At 44.2% G+C, this 22,350-nt stretch overlaps 3 protein-coding genes across 7 annotated transcripts in view; all 3 read left to right on the forward strand.

Annotated features, from left to right (window-relative positions):
* Positions 1-2,084, forward strand: part of MED13 (mediator complex subunit 13) — a 51,308-nt gene extending 49,224 nt beyond the window's left edge. For all 4 annotated transcript variants that reach the window (XM_039720412.1, XM_039720414.1, XM_039720413.1 and 1 more), the window contains one exon: positions 197-2,084. In XM_039720412.1, the coding sequence (XP_039576346.1) occupies positions 197-329 (133 nt within the window). In that variant the 3' untranslated portion in view covers positions 330-2,084. The remainder of the gene's footprint in view (positions 1-196) is intronic.
* Positions 2,085-4,703: 2,619 nt separating this feature from the next.
* On the forward strand, positions 4,704-18,935 carry INTS2 (integrator complex subunit 2). Of its 2 annotated transcripts, none has more exons than XM_039720416.1 (24): positions 4,704-5,055; positions 5,482-5,620; positions 6,214-6,316; positions 6,468-6,581; positions 6,874-7,004; positions 7,084-7,257; positions 7,685-7,911; positions 8,437-8,562; positions 9,072-9,143; positions 9,233-9,347; positions 9,983-10,051; positions 10,199-10,333; positions 10,704-10,880; positions 11,097-11,205; positions 11,905-12,009; positions 12,438-12,602; positions 12,761-12,962; positions 13,481-13,606; positions 14,161-14,350; positions 15,278-15,547; positions 16,505-16,612; positions 17,176-17,281; positions 17,426-17,602; positions 18,439-18,935. In XM_039720416.1, exons 1-24 carry the CDS (start codon positions 4,763-4,765, stop codon positions 18,606-18,608), a joined length of 3,603 nt encoding a protein of 1,200 aa, XP_039576350.1. In that variant the 5' UTR covers positions 4,704-4,762; the 3' UTR covers positions 18,609-18,935. The 2 variants fall into 2 exon arrangements, with proteins under 2 accessions (XP_039576350.1, XP_039576351.1); XM_039720417.1 differs by having other exon boundaries at positions 7,721-7,911.
* A 1,353-nt stretch (positions 18,936-20,288) lies between these two features.
* Positions 20,289-22,350, forward strand: part of BRIP1 (BRCA1 interacting protein C-terminal helicase 1) — a 47,412-nt gene continuing 45,350 nt past the window's right edge. Inside the window, exons 1-3 of the mRNA XM_039720963.1 lie at positions 20,289-20,403; positions 21,368-21,495; positions 22,065-22,176. Of these exons, the coding sequence (XP_039576897.1) occupies positions 21,403-21,495; positions 22,065-22,176 (205 nt within the window). The 5' untranslated portion in view covers positions 20,289-20,403; positions 21,368-21,402. The remainder of the gene's footprint in view (positions 20,404-21,367; positions 21,496-22,064; positions 22,177-22,350) is intronic.

Raw genomic sequence — 22,350 nt, forward strand, 5'->3', positions numbered from 1 at the left:
TAGGCAATTACAATGACAGCTAAAAAGCAAGTTTAGCTCTGAACTGCTGTAATAATTTGGAAGGCATGTTATTTCTGAATGTTGGCAAACCTCTTTTATGTTTTTGATGCCAAAGAAGCTGGATTGTAGTAAATTAGGGCTGTAAAATCCTGGTGAGAAAATGTGCTGGCCTGACAGAAGGCTGTTTGTTTTTCAGGTTTGTTCTGGAACAGTACAATGCACTCTCCTGGCTAACCTGTGATCCTGCAACCCAGGACAGACGGTCATGTCTCCCAATTCATTTTGTGGTGCTGAATCAGTTGTATAACTTTATCATGAATATGCTGTGATCTTCATCTGAATTTTGCAAGACAAAAATGAGGAAAAGGGATATTTCACTGCAGGACTAAGTTATAATTCTTCTCAGTGCAAGTTGTTTGTGATGGGGTATGAATCTTGTTACTTCCAGCAAATATTGTTCTGACTTGTGAGAGGGGCACCCATCGCCCTGCTGTCTTTGAGTCACTGACTATGGGGGACTTCAGAATGATGATCAGAAAGTGTATTATAACGTTTTTAGTAGCAAAATTAACCATTTTTCCCCAGCCACAGTATTTGTGAAGAGTAATGAGCCATAGTACCCAGTCATGGTTAATTTTAAAAGCATGGAGATGAGAAGAAACACGAGGAACAATTAAGTTTCAACCTATGGCTTCAGAACATCAAGATGTTCTTGTATTGGATTATAGTACTTAGTATTCAAAAATGCCTGCATCTCTTATTTATTGTAAGTTTTTAAATGTATAAATTGTCTTATATTTCTTAACCTCTTTTATAAAAATTTTCCTAGAAGGTTTATACTGCCTTCTTGCTTTAAAGCAATTGGTCTAAAATATATGTAATCGTCTTAATTAAAAGTTGCAGTAGGTTGCTTTTAGAGTATTATTTTTTTGTAAGGGGTGGGTGGGGACAGTAAATTTGTATTGTCTTGATGTACAGTTTAATGGGGATAGAGGGGTTAATGTCCATACCATTGTGTGTGGGGGATTTACAGCTAAGCTGTAGTTGCAGAGTACATGTACAGTAATGAAGTTCACTGTGTTTATATAAATTGAAAAGGTACCGGGTCTTACAGCATTTTATATCACACCTTTACAGAGTAACAATGGCAATATATAAGTGATATTGTAGGTGGTTTAACTTGTAGTGAGAATAACATGAATAAACTCTTCAATTGAAGTTTGTATTATGGTTCAGGGCTGTGGCTAGATTCTCAGATCCACTTCCAGGACACAAGTTTTAATATCACAAGAACATCTCTTGTGCGTTGTTGCTCCCTGGATATTCTTGGCACTGTGCTCACTGCATTGTTTGCTTCCACTTTTGTGATAAAATGAGAATTTGAGGTGGAACACACAGAAAACCCCGACCTTATCCAAAGTCTCCTGCCAGGCTGAAATTTAGCCCAGCTCTAGCCATTTTACAAATGCAAAAATAGTCAATCTTGACTTTAAGATTGGTGTGTGTTTAACTAAAATGTGGTGTATATAGATTCTCAGTGAATTCTGGTATTCAGATTTTATTCCACTAGTACAAAAACAGCACGAAACCCTGAACATTTTCCTTTTCCATGTATTTTTGGCACTGTGGTGAAGGTCCCAAGTATCAGTGTATGGCCTTCCCCACATCCCATTTTCAGGCTCTGGCTGGGGCATGTGCCAAGGAGGCTTTGCCCTCCCCAAGGAAGGGACTGACAAACCACAAGGCTTTCCTAAACATCTCCCTCTATCTACAGTCACCATTTTTTCTCAGTAGTTTCCTTCCTTTTTTCCTAGCACATGCCAAATGTCTGTGGCTGCTCTAAAATAGCCCCTACGGGTGCTGAAGAGCAGCTGCAGATGCTTTTTCTGGGTTCCTTATCTGACTGCCAGATGAAAAACTGAACTCCTGCAGCGCTCCCAGGAGCCTGTCACAATAACCCAAGTCCTGGGTCTTAATACTGTCTGTCTCGCTGGTTTAAACCTGTAAAGGAGCAAGTTTTAAGAGCCATTTGTGCACCTGCTGTTAACCCCTCTACAAGGAAGAATTTGCTTGCATTTACCAAACTTACTGTGTTCATGAAAATCTCATTTCGTAAATGCAAAAGACCTGCCTGAGGTGATTTTTCTTTTCGTATGAACAGTCTCACTGAATCGTGTACATACAATATTAGCAACTTTTTTGGTTTTGTATAAAGAAGTTGTACAATTGGTGATGAGAATTTTCAGTCATTTCTTCAGAACAACATGAGTGCAATCAGAAGTTAGCATATTTTGATAAACAGAGTTAAAAACTGGGTCTGTCCATGACTTTATCTCGGTAACGCACCGCAGATTAAACGGCACATTATTGTCTTACAGAAGGTTTTTCTCATTTGGTTGGCATTTTTGATGTGGAAAAGTGCTCCTAAAACTGGAATTTTCAAAGTGTATGTCCTTTTTTTTTTTTGAGCTTTGTCGCTAAGTGGTCATTTCTAACCCTGGCTCAGTTAACCAAGTTCCAAGGGCTGGGTTTTGGTGTGGCTTTGTTTTGTGTTCAATCTGACTTGTGTTCCTAAAGGTAAGTGAATCAGCTGCCTGAACGTTGGTGTAACTGTATTCTGTTACCTGGACCAGCCTTCCCTGTGAAACTCCTACTGTGAAAGCTGCCAGTCTCCCACTCCTCCCCCCCATCAAATGCAATTAAAGTAAATTATAATATTATAACCACTATAAAAGACTAGAAGGGCCATTTCTGGAGTGATAGTCACAGCCGGCAATGTACATATCCAACCTGCCAGCACCACGGAGCCAGCTACTATATTGGGCAGAGATTTTTTGTTAGCTACTTTCATTTAACTATTTTAAGTGCACATAATAGCTGGTTTATAAATAAAATTGTCAGAATCCAATAAGTCGAGGTTGTTTAGCAAGTACAAGCTTAAGTAGTTGAAAATTTCAGCTACAGATTTTCAAAATGGCCTTGCAAGAAAATGTTGTTCCTGTCAGTGCTTTAAGTAGCTGTGGAGGTTTATCTCTTCTAAGGAAAGAAGAAGCTGAGATCCTTCCATTCCAATTAAAAATACATCTTTTAACCCAGATATTACTGCATTTAAGCCTTTTAGTCACATTTGACTCACTACTATTTGAATTAGGTTTCTGAAAACCATGTTGCTAAGACCAGCAAGGCCACCAGCTGTACTTGTAACAACCCTCACATTTTAAAAGGAGCTGTAACATTTAGATCTTTCTAACATTCTCTGAAATAATTAAAGATAAATGGATTTATATTTAAATCCTCAGCTATGTTCTTACCTAGCTGTCAGTTATGGCGCAGATTATTGTATTTCTATATTTACCTCTGATGGTAATTTTAACTTTGTGTGTTGCTATGAAGACTTGCCGATGTCTTTAATCAAGCACTATTTGTTAATACTGTAATATCAAAATATTATGTTGCATTATTTTAAAGCTTTCAAGAATAAGAGTAAAACATTTTAAAGAAATGCTATTGCACCATATAATTTGCTGCACAACAGTACAGCACCACATATCAGTCTGTTGGGATAGTAATGCTGCATCAACCTTGTTTTCATCTGGTTTCATTGGAGAATTCATTAATGGGGTGACATTGTACAATGTTACTGTCTTGCAACCTCCAGCTGGGAAGGTGATTTTGTTTGTTTTATTTTTGTCTTTTTGGTTTGGTTTTTTTTTTTGTTTTTTTTTTTTAACTAAAGGGCCCAGGACTATGCTTCGTACTTAAAGGGTTTTTTTACTATTATTTGTGGGTGTACTTTTTATTTTCAGTGGAGTAAAGCTTAATTTACAGTAAAACTGGATTTGGGACCTACCACAATCCTCAGGGTCACTTTTTCAGGATGCTACTCATCGAGCTTTAGGTTTTATTTCCGAGTCAACTGGACGTGAGGACCTTGCCGAGCGCTGCCTTGGGCCGCCACAGCCTCGTGACTGGACATGGCGCCCTGAGGGCACGGGGAGCCGCTCCCGGCCATGAGGGCAGGGCTGGACACACCGGGGAGCTGCTCCCACACCCCGCTGCCATGGCTGGACACATGGGGCATCCCAACGCGCTGAGGAGCCGCTGCGAGGCCGCGCTGGACAGGCCCGGGAGCCGCTGCAACGCCAGGCCCGGGAGCTGCTGCGAGACCACGCTGGACAGCCCTGGAGCTGCACCAATGCCACGCCGGACAGGCTCTGGAGCTGCTGCAAGGCTGCGCTGGACAGGCCCAGGAGCTGCGCCAACGCTGCTCCAGCACGGCCGGACAGGGAGCTGCTCCCTCAGCCCTCAGGCACGGCTGGGTGTACCGGGGAGCCTCGGACAGGGAGCTGCTCCCTCAGCCCTCAGGCACGGCTGGGTGTGCCGGGGAGCCTCGCACAGCCGCCGCCATGTGCCCTCGGCCGAGCCGCCGCGTTCATCGCGACAAGACACAAAAAGCGATTCAAGGAACAAAACACTATTTCTGCCGAATGCCATAAACACTGAGTTGTACAAATTGTGATCGAGGAAATGAAGAAAAAAAAAAAAAAGGTTTATACTTTTTAAAAAAAAAAAAATTCAAATGGAATAAATTATTCATGAAGCCTTGATTGTGGTGTGGGTTTATTGAGGGGGCGGGCGGGGCGGTGCCCCTCAGCCTTTCCCGCCCCTCGGCCCTCCCGCCGTGACGTCACTTCCCGCTTCCCCCGGTAGTGGCGGCGGCGGCGGGTGGGCGCGGGGCCGTGAGGGAGCCGCTGCCGCCGCCATGTCCGAGTGCTCGGCGCTGCAGTTCGTCAGCCCCTACGCCTTCGAGGCCATGCAGAAGGTGGACGTGGTGCGCCTGGCCGCGCTGAGCGACCCCGAGCTGCGGCTGCTGCTGCCCTGCCTCGTGCGCATGGCGCTGTGCGCGCCCGCCGACCAGAGCCAGAGCTGGGCGCAGGACAAGAAGCTGATCCTGCGGCTGCTCTCGGGGGTCGAGGCGGTCAACTCCATCGTGGCGCTGCTGTCCGTGGACTTCCACGCGCTGGAGCAGGACGCCAGCAAGGAGCAGCAGCTCCGGTAGCGCAGAGAGCGGGGATGTGTGGCTTTTCCAGCTGTTCCGTTGTTGGAGCGCGCCCGGCCCTTCGTGTCCCTCGGTGCTCTCCTGGGAAAGCGCTGGGGTTCCGTTGTGTGTCCTGGGGTCTGCTCCCCGCCGTGCTCAGCGGAGCGGGTGGGGTGCGCTGGGGGAGCTGTCCCGGCAGGGAAGGGCTGGGATGGCTCGGGATAAAGGGACAGCTCAGGGGGATGCGCTTTCCTGACTCTTTGTGCTGCTGGGGAATAGAAGCGTTTGAAATTTTGATAATGCACTGAATTAGCTTTCTCGTACTGCAATTACAACAGTCTTTAAAGGATAGAAGAGATCCCTAGGGAGCTGCTGCCTCCTTGAACAGGAAGCATTTCTGTCTTTGCAGAAGCGTTTAATTCTTGTTTTGAATTGTGTGCCAGGCACAAGCTGGGAGGTGGCAGTGGAGAAAGCATCCTGGTGTCCCAGCTGCAGCACGGGCTGACGCTGGAATTTGAGCACAGTGACTCTCCTCGGCGGCTCCGGCTGGTGCTGAGCGAGCTGCTGGCCATCATGAACAAGGTGAACTTCCCCGTGGGTGGATATTTGTGACTTTTAGGTTGTGTTTCTGGTGCTGCTGCCGGTGTGAGCACTCTTCTCCAGTCCTTACCTGTCAGTCTGATTGAACAGTGGCTTGTGCTGAAACTCTTTGTGACTTCCTAAAGGAAGTCTTTCCCGATGTTACAGAGACTCTACAATATGCTGTACTCACACATAATGTGATTTGGTGATCTGTCAGTGCAGAAATAATTTGGAAATGAAGTGATCCCATCTCCATCTCGTTCTTTGCTCCTACTGCAGTGTGGTATTATATATTATATATATATATATTTCTCTTCCCCCACTTCCTTCCTCACCAAATGTTTTGTTTTCCTTGTGTTAACTTAGAATGTCAGTGGGCTATTTTTCTTTCTTCTGAAAAGAAGCAATGATACCATCTGTGTTGAAGTATTTCCAGTAGTAAATATTTCTTCTACAAACTTTTCCTGCTACTTCCGTGTTGATAGGTTTATGTTTTTGGCAGTTTTTAACCTACTAAACATGCTGAATTTAAAGCAGATTTGGACAAATTGCTCCGTAAAACCTGTTCACTGATGATAAATGTTGTCTTGCAGGTGTCAGAATCAAATGGTGAGTTTTTCCTCAAATCTTCTGAGCTCTTTGAGAGTCCTGTTTACCTGGAGGAGGCAGCAGATGTTCTCTGCATTTTGCAAGCAGGTGTGTTTCTGCACTTATGGTGTTTTCTGACCTCTCACAAATGTAACAAAGCAATTTGGGAGCTGTTGTGGCAGATGTAAGGTTAACCTAAGCTCTTGGAAACAGGGTTTTTGTTTCCCATTGTGACTTTTAGCACCCTCTTTCCATGCAGAGCTGCCATCACTGTTGCCAATAGTGGATGTGGCCGAAGCTCTGCTGCACGTTAAGAACGGAGCCTGGTTCCTTTGCCTGCTGGTGGCCAACGTCCCTGACAGCTTCAACGAGGGTGAGTTACAGCTTCCACTGCAGCTTTTGGAATGATTTCTACCAGTGTGGTTAGTTGTGCAGGTTTGAACTGCTGGGTGCTGCCACCTGGGCATGTTGATTCCCATTTTTTGCAGGCCAGGCTCGCTGTGTGTGTCACAGCTTTTCACCTGTAGGTCACCTTCACAAAGACTGATTGTGCAGGGAATGGGACTGAGAGCCTCCTCTGTCCCTGCTAACAGGGATTGAGATGCCACTGAGATAGTTTGAATTGGGAAGGGCAGATTTCCTCAGAGCTGCTCTTGGCTCTCCAGTGTGCAGGGGTTTGATCAAGAACGGCGAGCGGCAGGACGAGGAGAGCGTGGGCGGCCGGCGCAGGACGGAGGCTCTGCGGCACCTGTGCAAGATGAACCCTTCCCAAGCCCTCAGGGTCCGGGGCATGGTGGTGAGTCTGTGAGAATCACAGGAACCTTCCTGAAGCTTCAAACCCAGCAAAGATGACTGAGCCTGAGCGTTTTATCCAGGTGGAGGAGTGTCACCTGCCAGGTCTTGGTGTGGCTTTGACCTTGGATCACACCAAGAACGAATCCTCAGATGATGGAGTGAGTGACCTGGTGTGTTTTGTGAGTGGGTTGCTGCTCGGAACAAATGCAAAGGTTCGGACGTGGTTTGGAACCTTCATCCGAAATGGACAACAGGTAAGGAAATCTTTAGGTATTCTGCTTTTAAAGAAATATTTTTGTAGCTTGATGTAACTCTTTTGGACATGTGTTGCAGATTTGTCTGAATGCACAAAAATCCTGTAGCACATCTTGGAGAAACCTTTACGGGGCAGCCTCCTCTTATGGGGCTCTCTATAAATAATGTCCCTGAAGGCAGCAGCTGTTTGGTGGTTCCCCTGAGAGGTTTTTAGGCATGGAAACCAGGGAATTGTATGTTTGTAATGTTTGCCTGATAAAAATGTTCATTCTCAGTGTTCACAGTGGGAAGATGCTCAGGTGACGTAGTTAAAGAACTGAAAACTGTATTTTAAAAAAATAACCCTCTTCCTTCGACTATGAAAACTCTTACATTGTTTGTTGGGCTGAATTTGACATCGTTCTCATCTCTTAACCTCTTACGCAGAGAAAAAGAGATAACATCAGCTCTGTGCTGTGGCAGATGAGGCGGCAGCTGCTGCTGGAGCTCATGGGGATCCTGCCCACGGTGCGCAGCACGCACATTGTGGAGGAGGCGGACGCCGACACGGAGCCCAACGTGTCCGTGTACTCGGGGCTCAAGGAGGAGCACGTGGTGAAGGCCAGCGCCTTGCTGCGCCTCTACTGCGCCCTCATGGGCATTGCTGGCCTCAAGTAAGGAGCCTGCTCGTGCTCTGGGGTTTTGTTCATGGCTGCCCATTTCAGCAGGGGGTGAGGGCTTTGGGCACTTCTGTCGTAATGCCACTGTGGCCTCAAAACTTGTGGCAGGACTCAGCAGTTTCAGTCCTCTGTTGCTGCAAAATCACTTCTGTAGACTTGTTAAGAGAACTTTAAACCGACAGGGTTGGAGCAGTGTGTAGAGTTATCACCTGTTTTCTCTTGTAGCACCATACATTGTATGGGTTTTGAATTTCTATTCCTTTGCTTTCACTTTTTATAGAGTGTTAATGTAGCATCTTTATGCATTTAAGTAGTTTGTACCAATAAGCACGATTATATCCTGGGGAAGTTTTCTCACTGTTGCCTCTTAACAGAGATTTTTATCTCTGTTAAGTTCAGAGCAAGTTACCACCTTGACAGATTGACTAACAGGGAAAGTTCAATCTTCAACCATTGTGAGAGACTGGAAATCTCTTCCCTGTTCAGTCCCCAGCTTTGTTGTGCTCTCTGTCTGCTCAGGCCCACGGACGAGGAAGCTGAGCAGCTCCTGCAGCTGATGACGAGCCGCCCTCCCGCCACCCCGGCCGGCGTGCGCTTCGTGTCCCTGTCCTTCTGCATGCTCCTGGCCTTCTCCACCCTGGTCAGGTACTCAGCTTTGGAACATCTGACTGGTTTAGCACCATGAAGGCAATGCCCTTCCCAGAGCTGCACTTTTTTTCCCCCCAGTGCTTTATAAAGTCTCCACACGTTGATGGAAGGGATTTGTCTCACCCTGTGGTTAGTGAATAGATATTTCACTCTTGTTTTATAGCAAGTCTTTTGAGAGGCATGAGCTTAGTGTGAGTGGATTTTTGAAGACTGAAGTAGGCCTGACTTGTTCACTGTTCCATGGAACAAGGTTAATGTCTCAGTTCCTCAGAGAGAAGCAGTGCAGATAATTCAGGGTGTAGCTTTCTCTTGGGTGCATTCCAGAAAGGAAGTTGCCTGACAGTTGGACTGACCTTTGTGCCAAATATCACTTCTTATCAGCAGTTGGATGCTAAAGTGAAAGTGACAAAAAGTCTCCTGGTGTAAGGTTCCTCAAATAGAGGCTTTTCTGCAAGTGTGGTAAAAAGATCTGGGAAAAAGATCTATTATGGATTTTCTTTGTGCAGCACCCCAGAACAGGAGCAACTCATGGTGATGTGGCTCAGTTGGATGATAAAGGAAGAAGCCTACTTTGAAAGGTGAGAGCATTTAGTGATTCCAGTAATCTCACATTTATGTATGTCCTGTTTCCTCATGTCCTGTATTTCTTCCTCTTTGTTATCATCAGCATTTCTGGTGTGTCTGCTTCCTTTGGAGAGATGCTCCTCTTGGTGGCCATGTATTTCCACAGCAACCAGCTCAGTGCCATCATTGATTTGGTCTGCTCCACCCTTGGAATGAAGGTAAAGCCTGAACTATTTCTAGCCTGTACATTTATCTGTTAAAATCAGATTTTTTACTGGGATTTGGTACTTTGGTATTTACTTTTGATATAAAGATCTTTGGTTTTGCTAATATACCTAAAGTAAATATAACCTGAAAAATGAGTAATAATTAACCTGGAAGACCATTCAAATGTGCATAGCTCCTCAGGAATGTGGTGATAAAAGAATCTTCAAGAAGTGATGCCCTGTTGAAATCATTATTTCCAAGAAATGAACTTTTTAGAAGATTAACTGAAATGTTTTCCAAATTAAGCTGCAAAGTTTTTATTTCAAATAGTTAAAAGAAATACCTATACATGTAAAAATTAATTTCAGTAAATTGCCAAAGGAGATTCACTATTGTGAAACAGTGTCTCACCAGATGTAAAAACTGGGGAGGAAAATTTTAGGACAAGGAAGACATTGGGTGATTAACTTGTGACATTGGAAAATATTTCTGTTTGACATTTGATACAGATGTGAATTGACTGGGATATCAGGAAAACAGACTAGTTTTAAAAGGCTAAAAGTTAACAGTTTATAAAATAAACTCGCAGTCCTTAGTTATAAGAAAGATAAAACTTGCAATTCTAAGTACTTCCTCTGAATTTCAGATTGTTATTAAGCCCAGCTCACTGAGCAGAATGAAGACAATCTTCACACAAGAGATTTTCACTGAACAGGTATCTTCAACAGGGATTTTTTTCCCCTCCTTGGCCCTTTCCTTTCCCTTTGGGCTATTCCCCAGAAATGAGGAGATGCCAGTCAGGGCTGTGTGGCTTGGACACCTTGTGCTGAGTGCTTTTCCTGCTCACTGTCTCTCCCTGCAGGTGGTTACAGCCCACGCTGTGCGTGTGCCTGTGACAGGCAGCCTCAGTGCCAACATCACTGGCTTTTTACCTATTCACTGCATTTACCAGCTCCTGAAGAGTCGCTCCTTCACCAAGCACAAAGTATCCATTAAGGTACCACCTTGCTTTTGTTTCTGTTCATAATTCTGAATGCTGATAAGGTTTTGCAGGCTAGTTAACTCAGAGGAGCAGAATTCTTGATGACTCTTGTACTTTCTTACCATGTAATTTAAGAGTGAACTGTGTTTTAAGTTAGGGTGCCCATTTTTAGCTCTGCAATCCAGAGACCACTGCTTCGTGAAGTTAAAAATAAATAGTCTCTCTCCCCATCTGTGCTTAATTGTAGTCAGAATGATTTTCCAGCCAGGACAAGTTCTGTTTGTGAACCAGGGTCCAGGATACAGAGTTTATGACCAATTCAGAAGTGATGTTACACTTTCCAATGTCAAAGCCTCTGCCTCTATCATGAGCTGTTCTCCTGCAGGACTGGATCTACCGGCAGCTCTGTGAAACCACCACCCCACTGCACCCTCAGCTGCTGCCCCTCATTGATGTCTACATTAACTCCATCCTCACTCCTGCATCTAAATCCAACCCAGAGGCCACCAACCAGCCTGTCACAGAGCAGGAGATCCTGAATGTTTTCCAAGGACTCTCTGGGGTAATCATCTTGTTTGGATCTTTCTTGTACTTTATGGGGACGTGGTTCAGGATTTTGGATTTGTGTTAAGTTGCTTCACTTCTTGCTTTTACTGCCTGTAAACTCCCTCCTGCTACAGTGACAGTCATGTGTTTCATCATATTTGTGGATAAATCCAAATTTTTCTTGCCAAGAATCAGGAATGCAGCCTGACCTGTGTGTGTGGTTCATGTGCAGGGAGAGAGCTCTCGTTCCAGCCAACGCTTCAGCATCACCACACAACTGCTCGTCCTCTACTACGTCCTGTCCTACGAGGAGGCACTGCTGGCCAACACAAAGATTCTAGGTAAATGTGAGAGCATCAGGGGCAAACAGATTAACTGAAAATCACGTGCAAAGAGGGGAAAAATTCATGGTGCTGTCAGATTTGAGCACAGCATAAAAAGTTCAGGTGTTTGCAGTAAATCAAACATTGCTGTAGAGATTCAGGATACAAAGTTCCTGCTGAAGCTGTCTAGTGGAGTAATTTGTTTTACACATTAAAAGTGGTCCAAGCTGAGTTATAAGAAATGTTCATGAGCATCTAAGGAACGCAATAACAATTAACAAACACTTCATAATTATTTAAGATCTTTATTTATTCACGTGTCATCAAACTTGCACAGTTTTCTTTGAGTTGACAATTTTAAGTTGGTAATATTTAATGAGCCCATTTTTACCTTTAAAATGAGGAATTTAAATCACTTCTAAAAGACTGTTGTTATTTTATTGATGAAATTAAACTTCAGTGAAAATTCAGTGTTTATACCTGGTGTGTGTTTTTACCAGCCCTTTTTAAGGTGCAAAGCTTCCAGTATTCTTCAGTCTTTTTTCCTCATGCTGATCAAGGAAGTCTGAAATACCATAAAATCAATTGCAGTTATTTGATATTTACCTGGGTAATATAGAGACAAGTGCTTTACATTTTCCTTATTAATCCACTTGGGGAAATACTTGGTTTTAGCTGTAACTGCTACATGTGGTTTCTTGTCCTGTTCCCTTGCAGCTGCAATGCAGAGAAAACCCAAGTCCTACTCTTCAGCACTGATGGATCAGATTCCAATCAAGTACCTCATCCGACAGGCACAGGGGCTGCAGCAGGAGCTGGGAGGTAAAAATGGGTCTGAAGGTCTCAAGTGCATGAAAAGGAAGGCTGAGCGTTCTCAGCTCAGTGGCTGTTGCTTTTTTATAGCTTGTTTTCATTTTTCTTCCTTTTAAAATCTGTCAGGAGTAGCTACTGAGATTGCAGAGATGTTTGAAGAGTCACAGTGAAAGGGTGAGGAAAGCAGCTCCTTTTAGAGTAGGTCTGACCTCCCTAGGGCAGGTTTGAGGGTAGGAATTACCTGAGAGTGTTGAATATTCCAGGCTGAGTTTAGGAGTTATTTTCCAAAGGGTAACTTTGCCTCTCTGTTGGAATTGGAGCATCTCTGAGCTGCTGGCCAGCCGTTCAGTTCAGGGCTTGAAATAAAAGGCACAGATGTGTTCAGGTACAGATGCACTGCTCAGATCTGAGCTGTGAATGTCCCTGATGTCCCCAAGGGTTGCACTCTGCCCTGCTGAGGCTCCTGGCCACCAACTACCCCCACCTGTGCATCGTGGATGACTGGATCTGCGAGGAGCAGATCACCGGCACCGACGCCCTGCTCAGGAGGATGCTCCTCACCAACATGGCCAAGAACCACTCTCCCAGACAGCTCCAGGAAGGTAAAGAACTTCATTCCAAGTAAATTCTTTCCAAGTAGATTGGAATAGAGTAGATTTGGAAGTGTGTGATTATGTTTCATTTGTATAACCAAAATGCTTCAGTGCTTCAAATGTCAGAAGTCCAGTTTTACCCAGATCCTGTTGTTTCTGTTTTCCAGCCTTTTCCATGCTGCCTGGGAATCACACCCAGCTGATGCAGATCCTGGAACATTTGACCCTTCTCTCAGCTGGAGAATTGATCCCCTATGCAGAAGTGTTGACCTCAAACATGAATCTTTTGCTGGAGGCTGGAGTCCCACGGGGGATTCTGCAGGCTGTCAATAAACTCTGGATGGTTCTGAACACTGTCATGCCCAGAAGGTATCAAGGCTCAAAATACTGTTGGGTTTCTTGGTGCACATGGGTGGGAGGCCAATTTTTCTTTTAAAAATCATAACACAATGTCTTTAGCTGGGAGATTGGAGGCTGTGACTGAATAGAATGTGTTGGAGCTGCATTTTTTTAGTCTGTTGATATTTTGCAACTTTGCATTTAAAAGGAAGGTGGTTCTTGTTCTCAGGGGAAAGGAAGGCTTCAGTTTAAAATACAGGAGTATGGTTTTATAGTGTCCATTGTTTATTGAATTACTGATGGAACAGGAACTCACTTTGGTAAGAAAATGCCTTGTTTAATGAAGTGGATGCTCTACTGCAGTGAAAACTGCTGTAAGTCCAGGGAGTGTAATTAAACTGCACCTTGGTTAGCTTCAAGGGCTGCAAATGGAGTTTTTGCTGCTTGATAGGCCTAGAAAAGTATGGCTGAGTGACCAAATGCTTAGGGAACCCCTTTTCTTATACAAATTTTCTATTAAAAAAATCATAAAATCATTCTCATTTTAGGTTGTGGGTGATGACTGTTAATGCCCTGCAGCCTTCAGCAAAAATCGTGCGGCAGCAGAAATACACCCAGAATGATCTGATGATTGACCCCCTGATTGTGCTGAGGTGTGACCAGAGAGTGCACAGGTGGGTGTCTGTGCTGCTGCACAGGGAATGCTAACACAGAGATGTCAGCAGGAAACTTCTAAAAGCTCTCAGCACTTCAGAACATCTTCTCAAACCAATCACAGGAGCATCCATGTTAAGCTTGGCCTGAGGACTGGGGAGCTGGGCCTGCTGTTCCAGCATTTCTTCCTGTCCAGCTGTGTTTTCAAAACTTTGGGATTTGCACATGGCTCATCCATTTTTGGATGTGGGTGTGTGAATTTGTGGTAAACAGGCTTTGCAGGGTGTTGAAATGGCTGCTGCCACGTGGGGGTGGGTGAGGTTTAGCTGTGACATCCTCCCAGCTCTTGTGCCTGTGGGTTGTTCCACCCTTTTGGGCAACACTTTCTGCCAGTGGGTGCTGCTGGTGGATGTGACAGAGGCAGATTTGCCTCATTTCCCAAGAGAGTCTTGGAAATTGTTCCCCCAGATGTCAGGGATGCCAGAGGAGGAGCTGTGGTGCTCCAGCCTTTGGCAGTGCTTTTGGTTTGTTCATGGTACTGAAAAGTCTTTGTTTGACTGTGTTCCCATCTCAGGAGTCCTCCTCTGATGGATATCATTTTGCACATGTTGAATGGATATCTTCTTGCCTCCAAAGCTTACCTTAATGCTCACCTGAAGGAAACAGCAGAGCAGGACATTAGGCCATCCCAAAACAATGCAATGGGTCCAGAGGCCCCAGAAGTTACAAGGGAAGAGTTAAAAAATGCTTTGCTTGCTGCTCAGGTAAGAGGGAAGAAATGGATAATTCCATGATGTGAGGATAAACAGTGATGAAAGAGAAATGCAGAAACAGGAAATTAAAAAATGAGGCCTTTTAAATTATTTTTTTTTTACAACTTCTGTTCTCATGGAAAAGAAAACAGCCTCTGTATTCAGATGGTTAAATATTTTCTTTTTTTTTTTAGTCTGAAGCATTGTGCTGATTTACTGCTTTGATAGTGGCCGTTCTGTCAGAACAGACAAGTTCTGCTCACCAGCCCTTTTGCCTTGATGCTTTTGTGATCCAGAGGCTGTTCCTGTGGTTGGAGCAGTAAAACAAAAAAGAAATGTGACAGATCAGCCTGATCATCTGAAAGGTGTTTCAGAAAGCAGCCAGCACTGGAAAGTGGCAGAGGCTGAAGGGTGGTTCATTTCTTAGCTTGACATTATGGAAATTCTTGAGTAATCCTGTTCCACAGACATCTCTTCATCCCTGGAAAAATGTCACATAGGGAGTTCCCATTATAATGTGATTTTTGAGTTAATAGGAAGTTTTATATTTAAATGAGCAGGGTGATGAGTACTGTGAATTACATGGCCCTGTGCATATTTTGTCTCCTCTGGATGCTTTAAGGGACCACAGGGTATTTATTTTGAAGCAATATGAGATTCCACTGAATTTACTCTTTTTTTGTCTGTGATTATGATATTCTGTTAGATTTAGCCTTTGTTTTCTTTGCATCTTCGTTGAGAGAAAGTGTTGAAGTTACTAAAATGTTCTACAGGATTTGTGATTCTTAACCTGAATAATTTTCATTCTGTACTTAAAAAAATCGACAGGTAGTAATATTAATCACATGACAATCTTCCATTTCTTAAATTTTCCTTATTTCGCATGTGATTTGTTTTTATTTCACTTTTTTAAGCATCTTCTGTGGCTTTCCTCCCCAGGACAGTGCTGCTGTGCAGATCCTCCTGGAGATCTGCCTGCCTACAGAGGAGGAGAAGGGCCAGAGCAGCAGTGCCCGGGCTTTGCTGAGGGATCTGCAGAGCCCCCCGAGCCCTCAGGGCCCCGAGGCCGAGGAGGAGGAGGAGGAGGAGGAGGAGGAGGGGGAGCAGAGCTTGCTGTGCAACCTGCGGGAGGTGCAGTGCCTCATCTGCTGCCTGCTGCACCAGATGTACATTGCTGACCCCAACATCGTCAAACTGGTGCATTTCCAGGTCTGCCCTGCCCTGCCTGGGCTGCTCTGGGGTCTTTCTGGGGTCTCGAGGGGGAAGGAGCCCAGGGGCTGCTGGGTGTTCCTCAGGGGTGATACCAACCCACTTCTCTCCCTCTGTCTCCCTCAGTTTGCAGAGCTCCCCCTTCCTCCCCATTCCATGCTTGGTCTCTTGGTTGTGGTGGGAAGGCAGCACCCAAACTGTGCCTGTCCCCTCCTTTGTGCCTCTGCCCTTTTCAGTTTGTCCATCTAGGCCAAGGAAAGCTGCCCTAATCACTTGTTCCACATCCTTTTTTCTGGCTGTGTTTTTAAATTAATATTCCCATTATTCACAACTAATTTGGCTTCAAATGTAAACATCTCCTTATGTTTCCTTTTTGTTTGGGCACAGTTTATCTCTTTACAGTGGAAGGAGAAAGGTTGGCCCTGCAAAAGCAGCTGAGCACCTTCAAAAAAAAATAGAAGAGGGGGAAGATCAGTAATTTCTAAAATACAAATGTGTTTTTAATGCATATTAAATTGCTCCTTGCCAGATGGCAGACTCTTTACCAGGAGTTAATTTGCCTTGACCTGGAACTGATTAAGTGATAAAAAAGTCATTATGGGGCAGTTGTGAAATGAGCAGGTTGGGGCTGCTGATGAAATTTGGAACACAGGAAAGACACAGAAGGAAAAGGTCACTGCAGTCTGCTTTCCTCTGGGGAGTGGAGGGAGAGCTTCCATGCAAATAAATCATTGGATATTGATGATAGAGAATTGATCCAGACCCTGGGTTTGTACCCACTCTGCCTCTGGTTGCCCTGGCTTTACAGGCCTGATGCAAACTCTGGACAAAAGGGGGCTACAAATAAATACATTTTGAAAAGCATTAACACAGGTGTAATTTAAAATCTTAGTTGAAGCAGAATTCTTTAGAACACACCTGTGAGACATTGGCACACCTCTTTTCTTAATCCCACAGGGTTATCCATGTGAACTTCTGGCTCTGACAGTGGCTGGGATCCCATCCATGCACATCTGCCTGGATTTCATTCCTGAGCTCATTGCCCAGCCTGAGCTGGAAAAGCAGGTACTGGGTACTAGCCCTGGTGAAATACTGCTGAGGGGGGAGAGTGAAACACTCACTGAAAACATCCTGTTCTGACTTGCCTGGGATATTCAGGGAATATTTGTAGCACTTTTACCTTAAATTAAAGGCCTGGCATTGAAGGTAAATGGAAATTTTTGGGCTAAAGATTCCCTATTTCTGTATCAAACTAACTTTTCAGTTCCTCTTATTTAATCCTTTCTAGCATTAAGTTACTGCTGATAAACTGAGGTTAAAACTAGAATGTATCAGACATAAATATCTTCTGCAAGGGTTGTGTTGCACATTGTTGCTTTATTGCTCATCATTAACAGTAGTGTCTGGGGGAGATTTTGAAACATTTTGATTAATGTTTAATATGTGTGGGTAATTTTTCTTCATACTAGCAGAAAAATAATCATAACAACTATTGTTAAGGCTTCTTTGGCCTCAGTTTCCTTCATGGTAAAGCAGGGAATATTTCCTTACTGTTAAGTGTGGTGAATAGCTTTGTGTAGAAGTTGTAAACCACCCTGTAAGTTCTTTGCACTTCTGTCCTTTGGCAGATCTTTGCCATCCAGCTGCTGTCCTACCTGTGCATCCAGTACGCCCTGCCCAAATCGCTCAGCGTGGCTCGTCTGGCCATCAACGTGATGGGGACCCTGCTCACAGGTACCAAACCCCTCTGGGGGAGCCTGCAGGCTTCCTCTGGGCTGAATGCACCTTTGTCTGTCTGATTGCTATTGTAACAGTAGCAGTTTTGGATTGGATTTGATAATATTTTGTTTTTCTCCCGCGTTTCCTCCTCCTTGGCAGTTCTGACCCAGTCCAAGCGTTACACATTTTTCATGCCCACCCTGCCCTGCCTGGTGTCCTTCTGCCAGGCCTTTCCTCCCCTCTACGAGGACATCATGTCCCTGCTGATCCAGATTGGACAAGTTTGTGCCTCTGATGTTGCTACACAGACTCGAGACTTCGACCCCATCATCACCCGTAAGTCAGGGACTGAGCACCCAGAGGGGGCAGGCACAGGGAGAGGGGGCAGGAACGTTGTGGTGCTGTCATCATTTACTTCATTGCTTACTCAATTTACTTCATTATTTGCTTAAATGTTCTGCTGTTATGATAATTTACTTGTGGGGAGTTCTGGAAGGAGTTTGAGGTGGGTTTTTGAATTGGTTTTGATGGTGTGGTTTATTTTTTTAATCTTTTATATCGTCAGAAGGGTGAGCTTGGTTTATATCATTATAGTATGGTTTAGAAGGCCACAAGACCTTTAGTTACAAGACTTTTTAAGGAGTTACTGATTAATAAAATATTGTTAATAAGGATATTTATGTTTTTGACTCAGTCTTTAAATATTTATTCTTATGGAAGAAATATTCTTACACTATGGAATCATAGTGTAAGGTTTTCAGCTAATTATGTTCTGATACATAAGCTTAGAGTACTGCATTTTAAACTTCCAGTTTACTATTGTAACTACTTTTATTTTTTCTATATCTTAAGCTTTAAAACTCTATACTTTTGTTTACTTAGTTTAACATGTTTTACATGGTTTTGCTGTAAACCATAAATTAGTATTCTTGCTTCTAGTTCTTAAGTTTGAAAGCTTTTTCTAAAGTTTCAGATCAAATCTTGTGTTTAATTCTAAACTTTAGCTTGCAAGCCTAAAGTTCTAAGAGTTTGTATTTCACATTTCGTGGTGTCTCTGGAATTAACCTGTGGTGAAGCCTGGGGTGGTGCTGGCTTTGTAATCCCATATTTGTGTTATGGAAAGAACAATCCTCCATGTGTATTTCTTTTGCTTCTCCTGCTGCATTTTCTAGGTCTCCAGCAGCTGAAGGAGAAGCCCCACGACTTCTCAGGGCTCTGTAAAGATTCCTCCAGCAAAAGCTGCTCCAGGGAGCCTGCCAGCCTGGACCCTGACGTGCAGCTGTGCCAGTGTGTGGAGAACACCATCATCGAAATCATCAACATGAGTGTCAGTGGGATTTAGGGAAAAAAACAACTCCAGGCCACTTGTCCTGCAGCTTTTCCCTCTCTTTATGGTGCCTAAATTTGGAAAAAAGCTGTGAAAATGGGCTGAGGAGCTGGAGCAAAGTCCACATTTTTCATTCATTGACTGAGTCACGGCTGGGGAGAAAATCCCCTCCGCAGGATTTAGTGAGAACTTCAGAGGCTGAAGGGATCAGGAAATAATTGCCAGGGAAACAGTGATTTTCAGGCTTGCTCTGCTCCTGAAGTGCCACAGCAACACACCTGGAAGGGTTTTATAACCCTGAAATACTAATTTTGTTGGGCAAACAGCAAAATGATGGGTGAGGAAAATGGGAGATTGGAGTTTGCTTGAGGTAAATGAGCTGCTGCTCCAGGGCCTTGCAGAGCAGGCTGGGATAAAGTGCTCCAAGGAATACTTGAAAAAGTGGTGTCCAAAACGTGCACCATCACACTGAGTTCTCAGAAAATTGGAAAATTTATTGTGCTCAGAGCTTCAGTTCATGAAATCAGGAGCTTAAGTTAAAGATCAACCGGGCTTCAATGGGAGTTTGAAACTGGTCTGAAAGTTTCTTTAAAAAAAAAGTGCTGATAGCAACAATGAGCCATAGAAATGGGATTTTTAAAAATCAACCAGGCTTCAATGGGAGTTTGAAACTGGTCTAAAAGTTTCTTTAAAAAAAAAAGTGCTGATAGCAAAAATGAGCCATAGAAATGGGATTTTTAAAGAACACAATCCAGATGGTTTTGTGGTTTTTAACTTAAAAAAAGAGATGAAAAAGACTTGAAGAAATGAGTGCAGAGATATCTTGAGCTGTCATCAGGACGAGGTTAAAAAGAGAAATGGATGCTGAGGGTGACTGTGCAGAGGAACAGGGAGAGGAGGACAGGTTTCAGCCGTGCCAAAGCAATTCCAAGGCCAAATCCTTCCTGCTCCACCATGGGGTTGGTTGTTCTTTTGTGCACAAGGCTGGAATTGCCACAGGGAGCTGTGGGGAAGCCCCGGGCTTTGGTTCAGGATTCCTGCTGTGACACCCCCGTCTCCATCTGCCTAGAGTGTACTTTTGTCATCTTTATGTAAATTATGTACATAATCTAAATGTATGTATTTTTTTTCTCCTCGGTTCCAAGTGTAATTTTATATCCTGTAGTGGTATTTAAATAAAAAAACCCAAAACAACAACGGTGTGACTGAAGTTCAAAGGGGGTGCTCTGTTTTGTTTGAAGTTTCCAGGTTCATCCCAAATTTCACCTGAGGGGCACAGACACCTGACAAGAACAGGAGCTCTGTGTGGCACTAATGAAAAGACACTGACTTTCCAAAAACTATTAATTTTTCCATGGTGTTTTTTCTGCACTCTGCTGAAAAGAAGGAGAATAATATCAATACCCAATAATAATATGCAATACATATAAAATTTTATAATGATAATAAATATAAAAACAAAAGAAAAGAATAATGAACATATTAGTCGTAATACAAATGATAAAGGCCGATAAAAATAACAAGTATTTCAGTATTTCACAAAAAGCGCGGTTGCCTAGCAACGCGTACAACCCGGAAGCCAACGAGACGCCCTGTGATTGGCTATCGGCGCGCAGGGGCGAAGGCGGGAGCGTCCCAGTGTGCGCCGCGCTGATTGGCGGCGCGCGGGCCCTTCCTGTCAGCTGATTGGCTGGGGCGGAGGCGGGAAGGACGGAGGCGCTGAGGGGCCGTGAGGGGCCGTGAGGGGCGTGGGGGAAGCGGCCGCCGGCGCCTCCGCCTCGCCGAGCACACAGAGGAAGCCAAGGCCCAGGTGCTGCTCTGTGGGCTGGGCTGGGGCGGCCCCACCGCTTCCTGAGCGCTTGGGCGGCAGAGCGGCTCTGCTCGGGTGGAGATGTCGCTGGGGGAGCGCCTGGTGGCTCTGGGCACACCCCGAGGGGTCCCTGCGGTGTCCCGGGCCCTCCCTCCTCCTCCTCAGGGCGCACTGAGTTCGGGGTTGTGCTCGTTTAAGCAGTCCCAGAATGGGTTGGGAAAAGCCTTGGAGTGAGGTGGCCTTTCCCTCTGGGATGGTGTTGGGTGTAAACTCACGTCAGCCGTCGTCTTTGGCTAGAATTGTTTTTTCCTGTTGGGAAGCTCGATGGTGGAGCTGAATCGTGCCATGAATTGGTGCTTTTCTGATGTATATGTTTAATTATTAGAAGCCAGATGAGTTCATTTATCCCAGAGAATCTGCCAGTTTAAAGTTGCTGTCTTTATCTGTGTTGAAAAATGAGAAACAAAAACCCCTGTGTTGTTAAAAAATATTGTCACTTTAAGCCATTTATGCCTCTTCAATATTTTTGGTTCAATAATTTCACCTTTTAAGCACAGGGAAATTGTCTGTCTTTTATTATCCTGAGCTATTCAAGGTAATAAACACAGAATAGTAAATTGAGTGATACTCCTCTTCCCCTGAGTAATTATTATTTGTGGAAGAAAGATGTTTTTAAGCATCTTACTTTAAAGTCGCTGTCCAGATTTATTTTTTGTTGTTATAAAATGTACAAGCTGCTGTGTGTTTGTAGTTTATGACTTCTTGCATTCAAGCTGATGGACCTTTATAGTTTAAAACTGGCTGGTTTTAGTTACTTTATATTCTAAAATATTTTTCCTGCATGGATTTGGGTTCTGTCTCCAGTCTGACTAACAGAGTCTGAACTGGTGTGTGCAGCTCGTGGTGTTTTTATTTATTTATTGTTTGTTAGTCCTGGGTTGCTAACGCTGTGTTTTAATTGCAGTTTTAGCCCTGAAGCAAAGAGGAGGAGAGCTGGCAATGCCTTCTGAAGGGGCCGAGTACACCATTGGGGGGGTGAAGATCCTCTTCCCCTGCAAGGCCTACCCCTCCCAGCTCGCCATGATGAACGCTGTGAGTGGAGCTCCTGCTGGCATTTCCCAGCCTGAGACCTTGTGTTTTCCAATGTTTGGAGTGCCAGAATCTCTGCCAGCACCTAGAAAGCTGCCACGTTACATTCAGAGCTTGCAGCATGTTGGGGAGTTCAGTGGTAACCACTCAGTGTTCTCTGTGCTGTGCAATACCTGGGCCTTGGTTAGGGAATGTGCAGTTGGGATTTGGGAGCATTTATGTCAAAAAACAAATTCCTGGTGGTGTAATTATGTGGTTGTTTATCTAGGTATGCTGCAATTACAGTTGTGTACAAATGTTCAAGATTTTAGGAGGGGAAATACATTGTTTAAACAGACTAAATATGTATGGTAATATTTCAAGAAGTTTTCATTTTTTGGGGGACTTTTCTAAATGAATTTTTGCATTTATATTTGTAATATTTGTAAACATTTTTTAAAAGTTTTCACCAGTCACAGAACTAGAGAGTGCCAGGGAAAGTTTAGGCTGCACATTAGGATGTTGTTGCTAAGATTAGCTAAACACATCTGCTTTGTTTTCTGTTAATTCTGTTTCTTTTATCCTCCTTAAAGATTGTGAAAGGCTTGAATAACAGGCAGCACTGTTTGCTGGAGAGCCCCACAGGAAGTGGCAAAAGCTTGGCTTTACTTTGTTCTGCATTGTCATGGCAGCAGGCTTTGTATGGTAAGTGTCTTCATGTCTGCACAACCTTTATTACAAAATATAAAATTATTAATTGTTTTTCATCACCTTTAAACATTTGGTTTCAGGTGTGGGTCCAGCACTGGGCACCTTGCCTTGATGGCAGCATGGAGCAGTAGTGCTTAGCTGGGTTTAGGTCCCATGAGGGAATGTGGC

The sequence above is a fragment of the Passer montanus genome, unplaced genomic scaffold (genome assembly GCF_014805655.1).
Source record: "Passer montanus isolate IOZ18808 unplaced genomic scaffold, ASM1480565v1 scaffold44, whole genome shotgun sequence".
Taxonomy (NCBI): Eukaryota; Metazoa; Chordata; class Aves; order Passeriformes; family Passeridae; genus Passer; species Passer montanus.

What these genes read in the sequence shown, in the direction of transcription:
- INTS2 (XM_039720416.1), top strand. Translation starts at nt 4,763, where the DNA reads ATGTCCGAGTGCTCGGCGCTGCAGTTCGTCAGCCCCTACGCCTTCGAG. An exon ending in CCCTGACAGCTTCAACGAGG is followed by an intron (nt 6,582 to 6,873) that starts GTGAGTTACAGC and finishes TTGGCTCTCCAG; the next exon opens with TGTGCAGGGGTTTGATCAAG. An exon ending in AGCCTGAGCTGGAAAAGCAG is followed by an intron (nt 16,613 to 17,175) that starts GTACTGGGTACT and finishes GTCCTTTGGCAG; the next exon opens with ATCTTTGCCATCCAGCTGCT.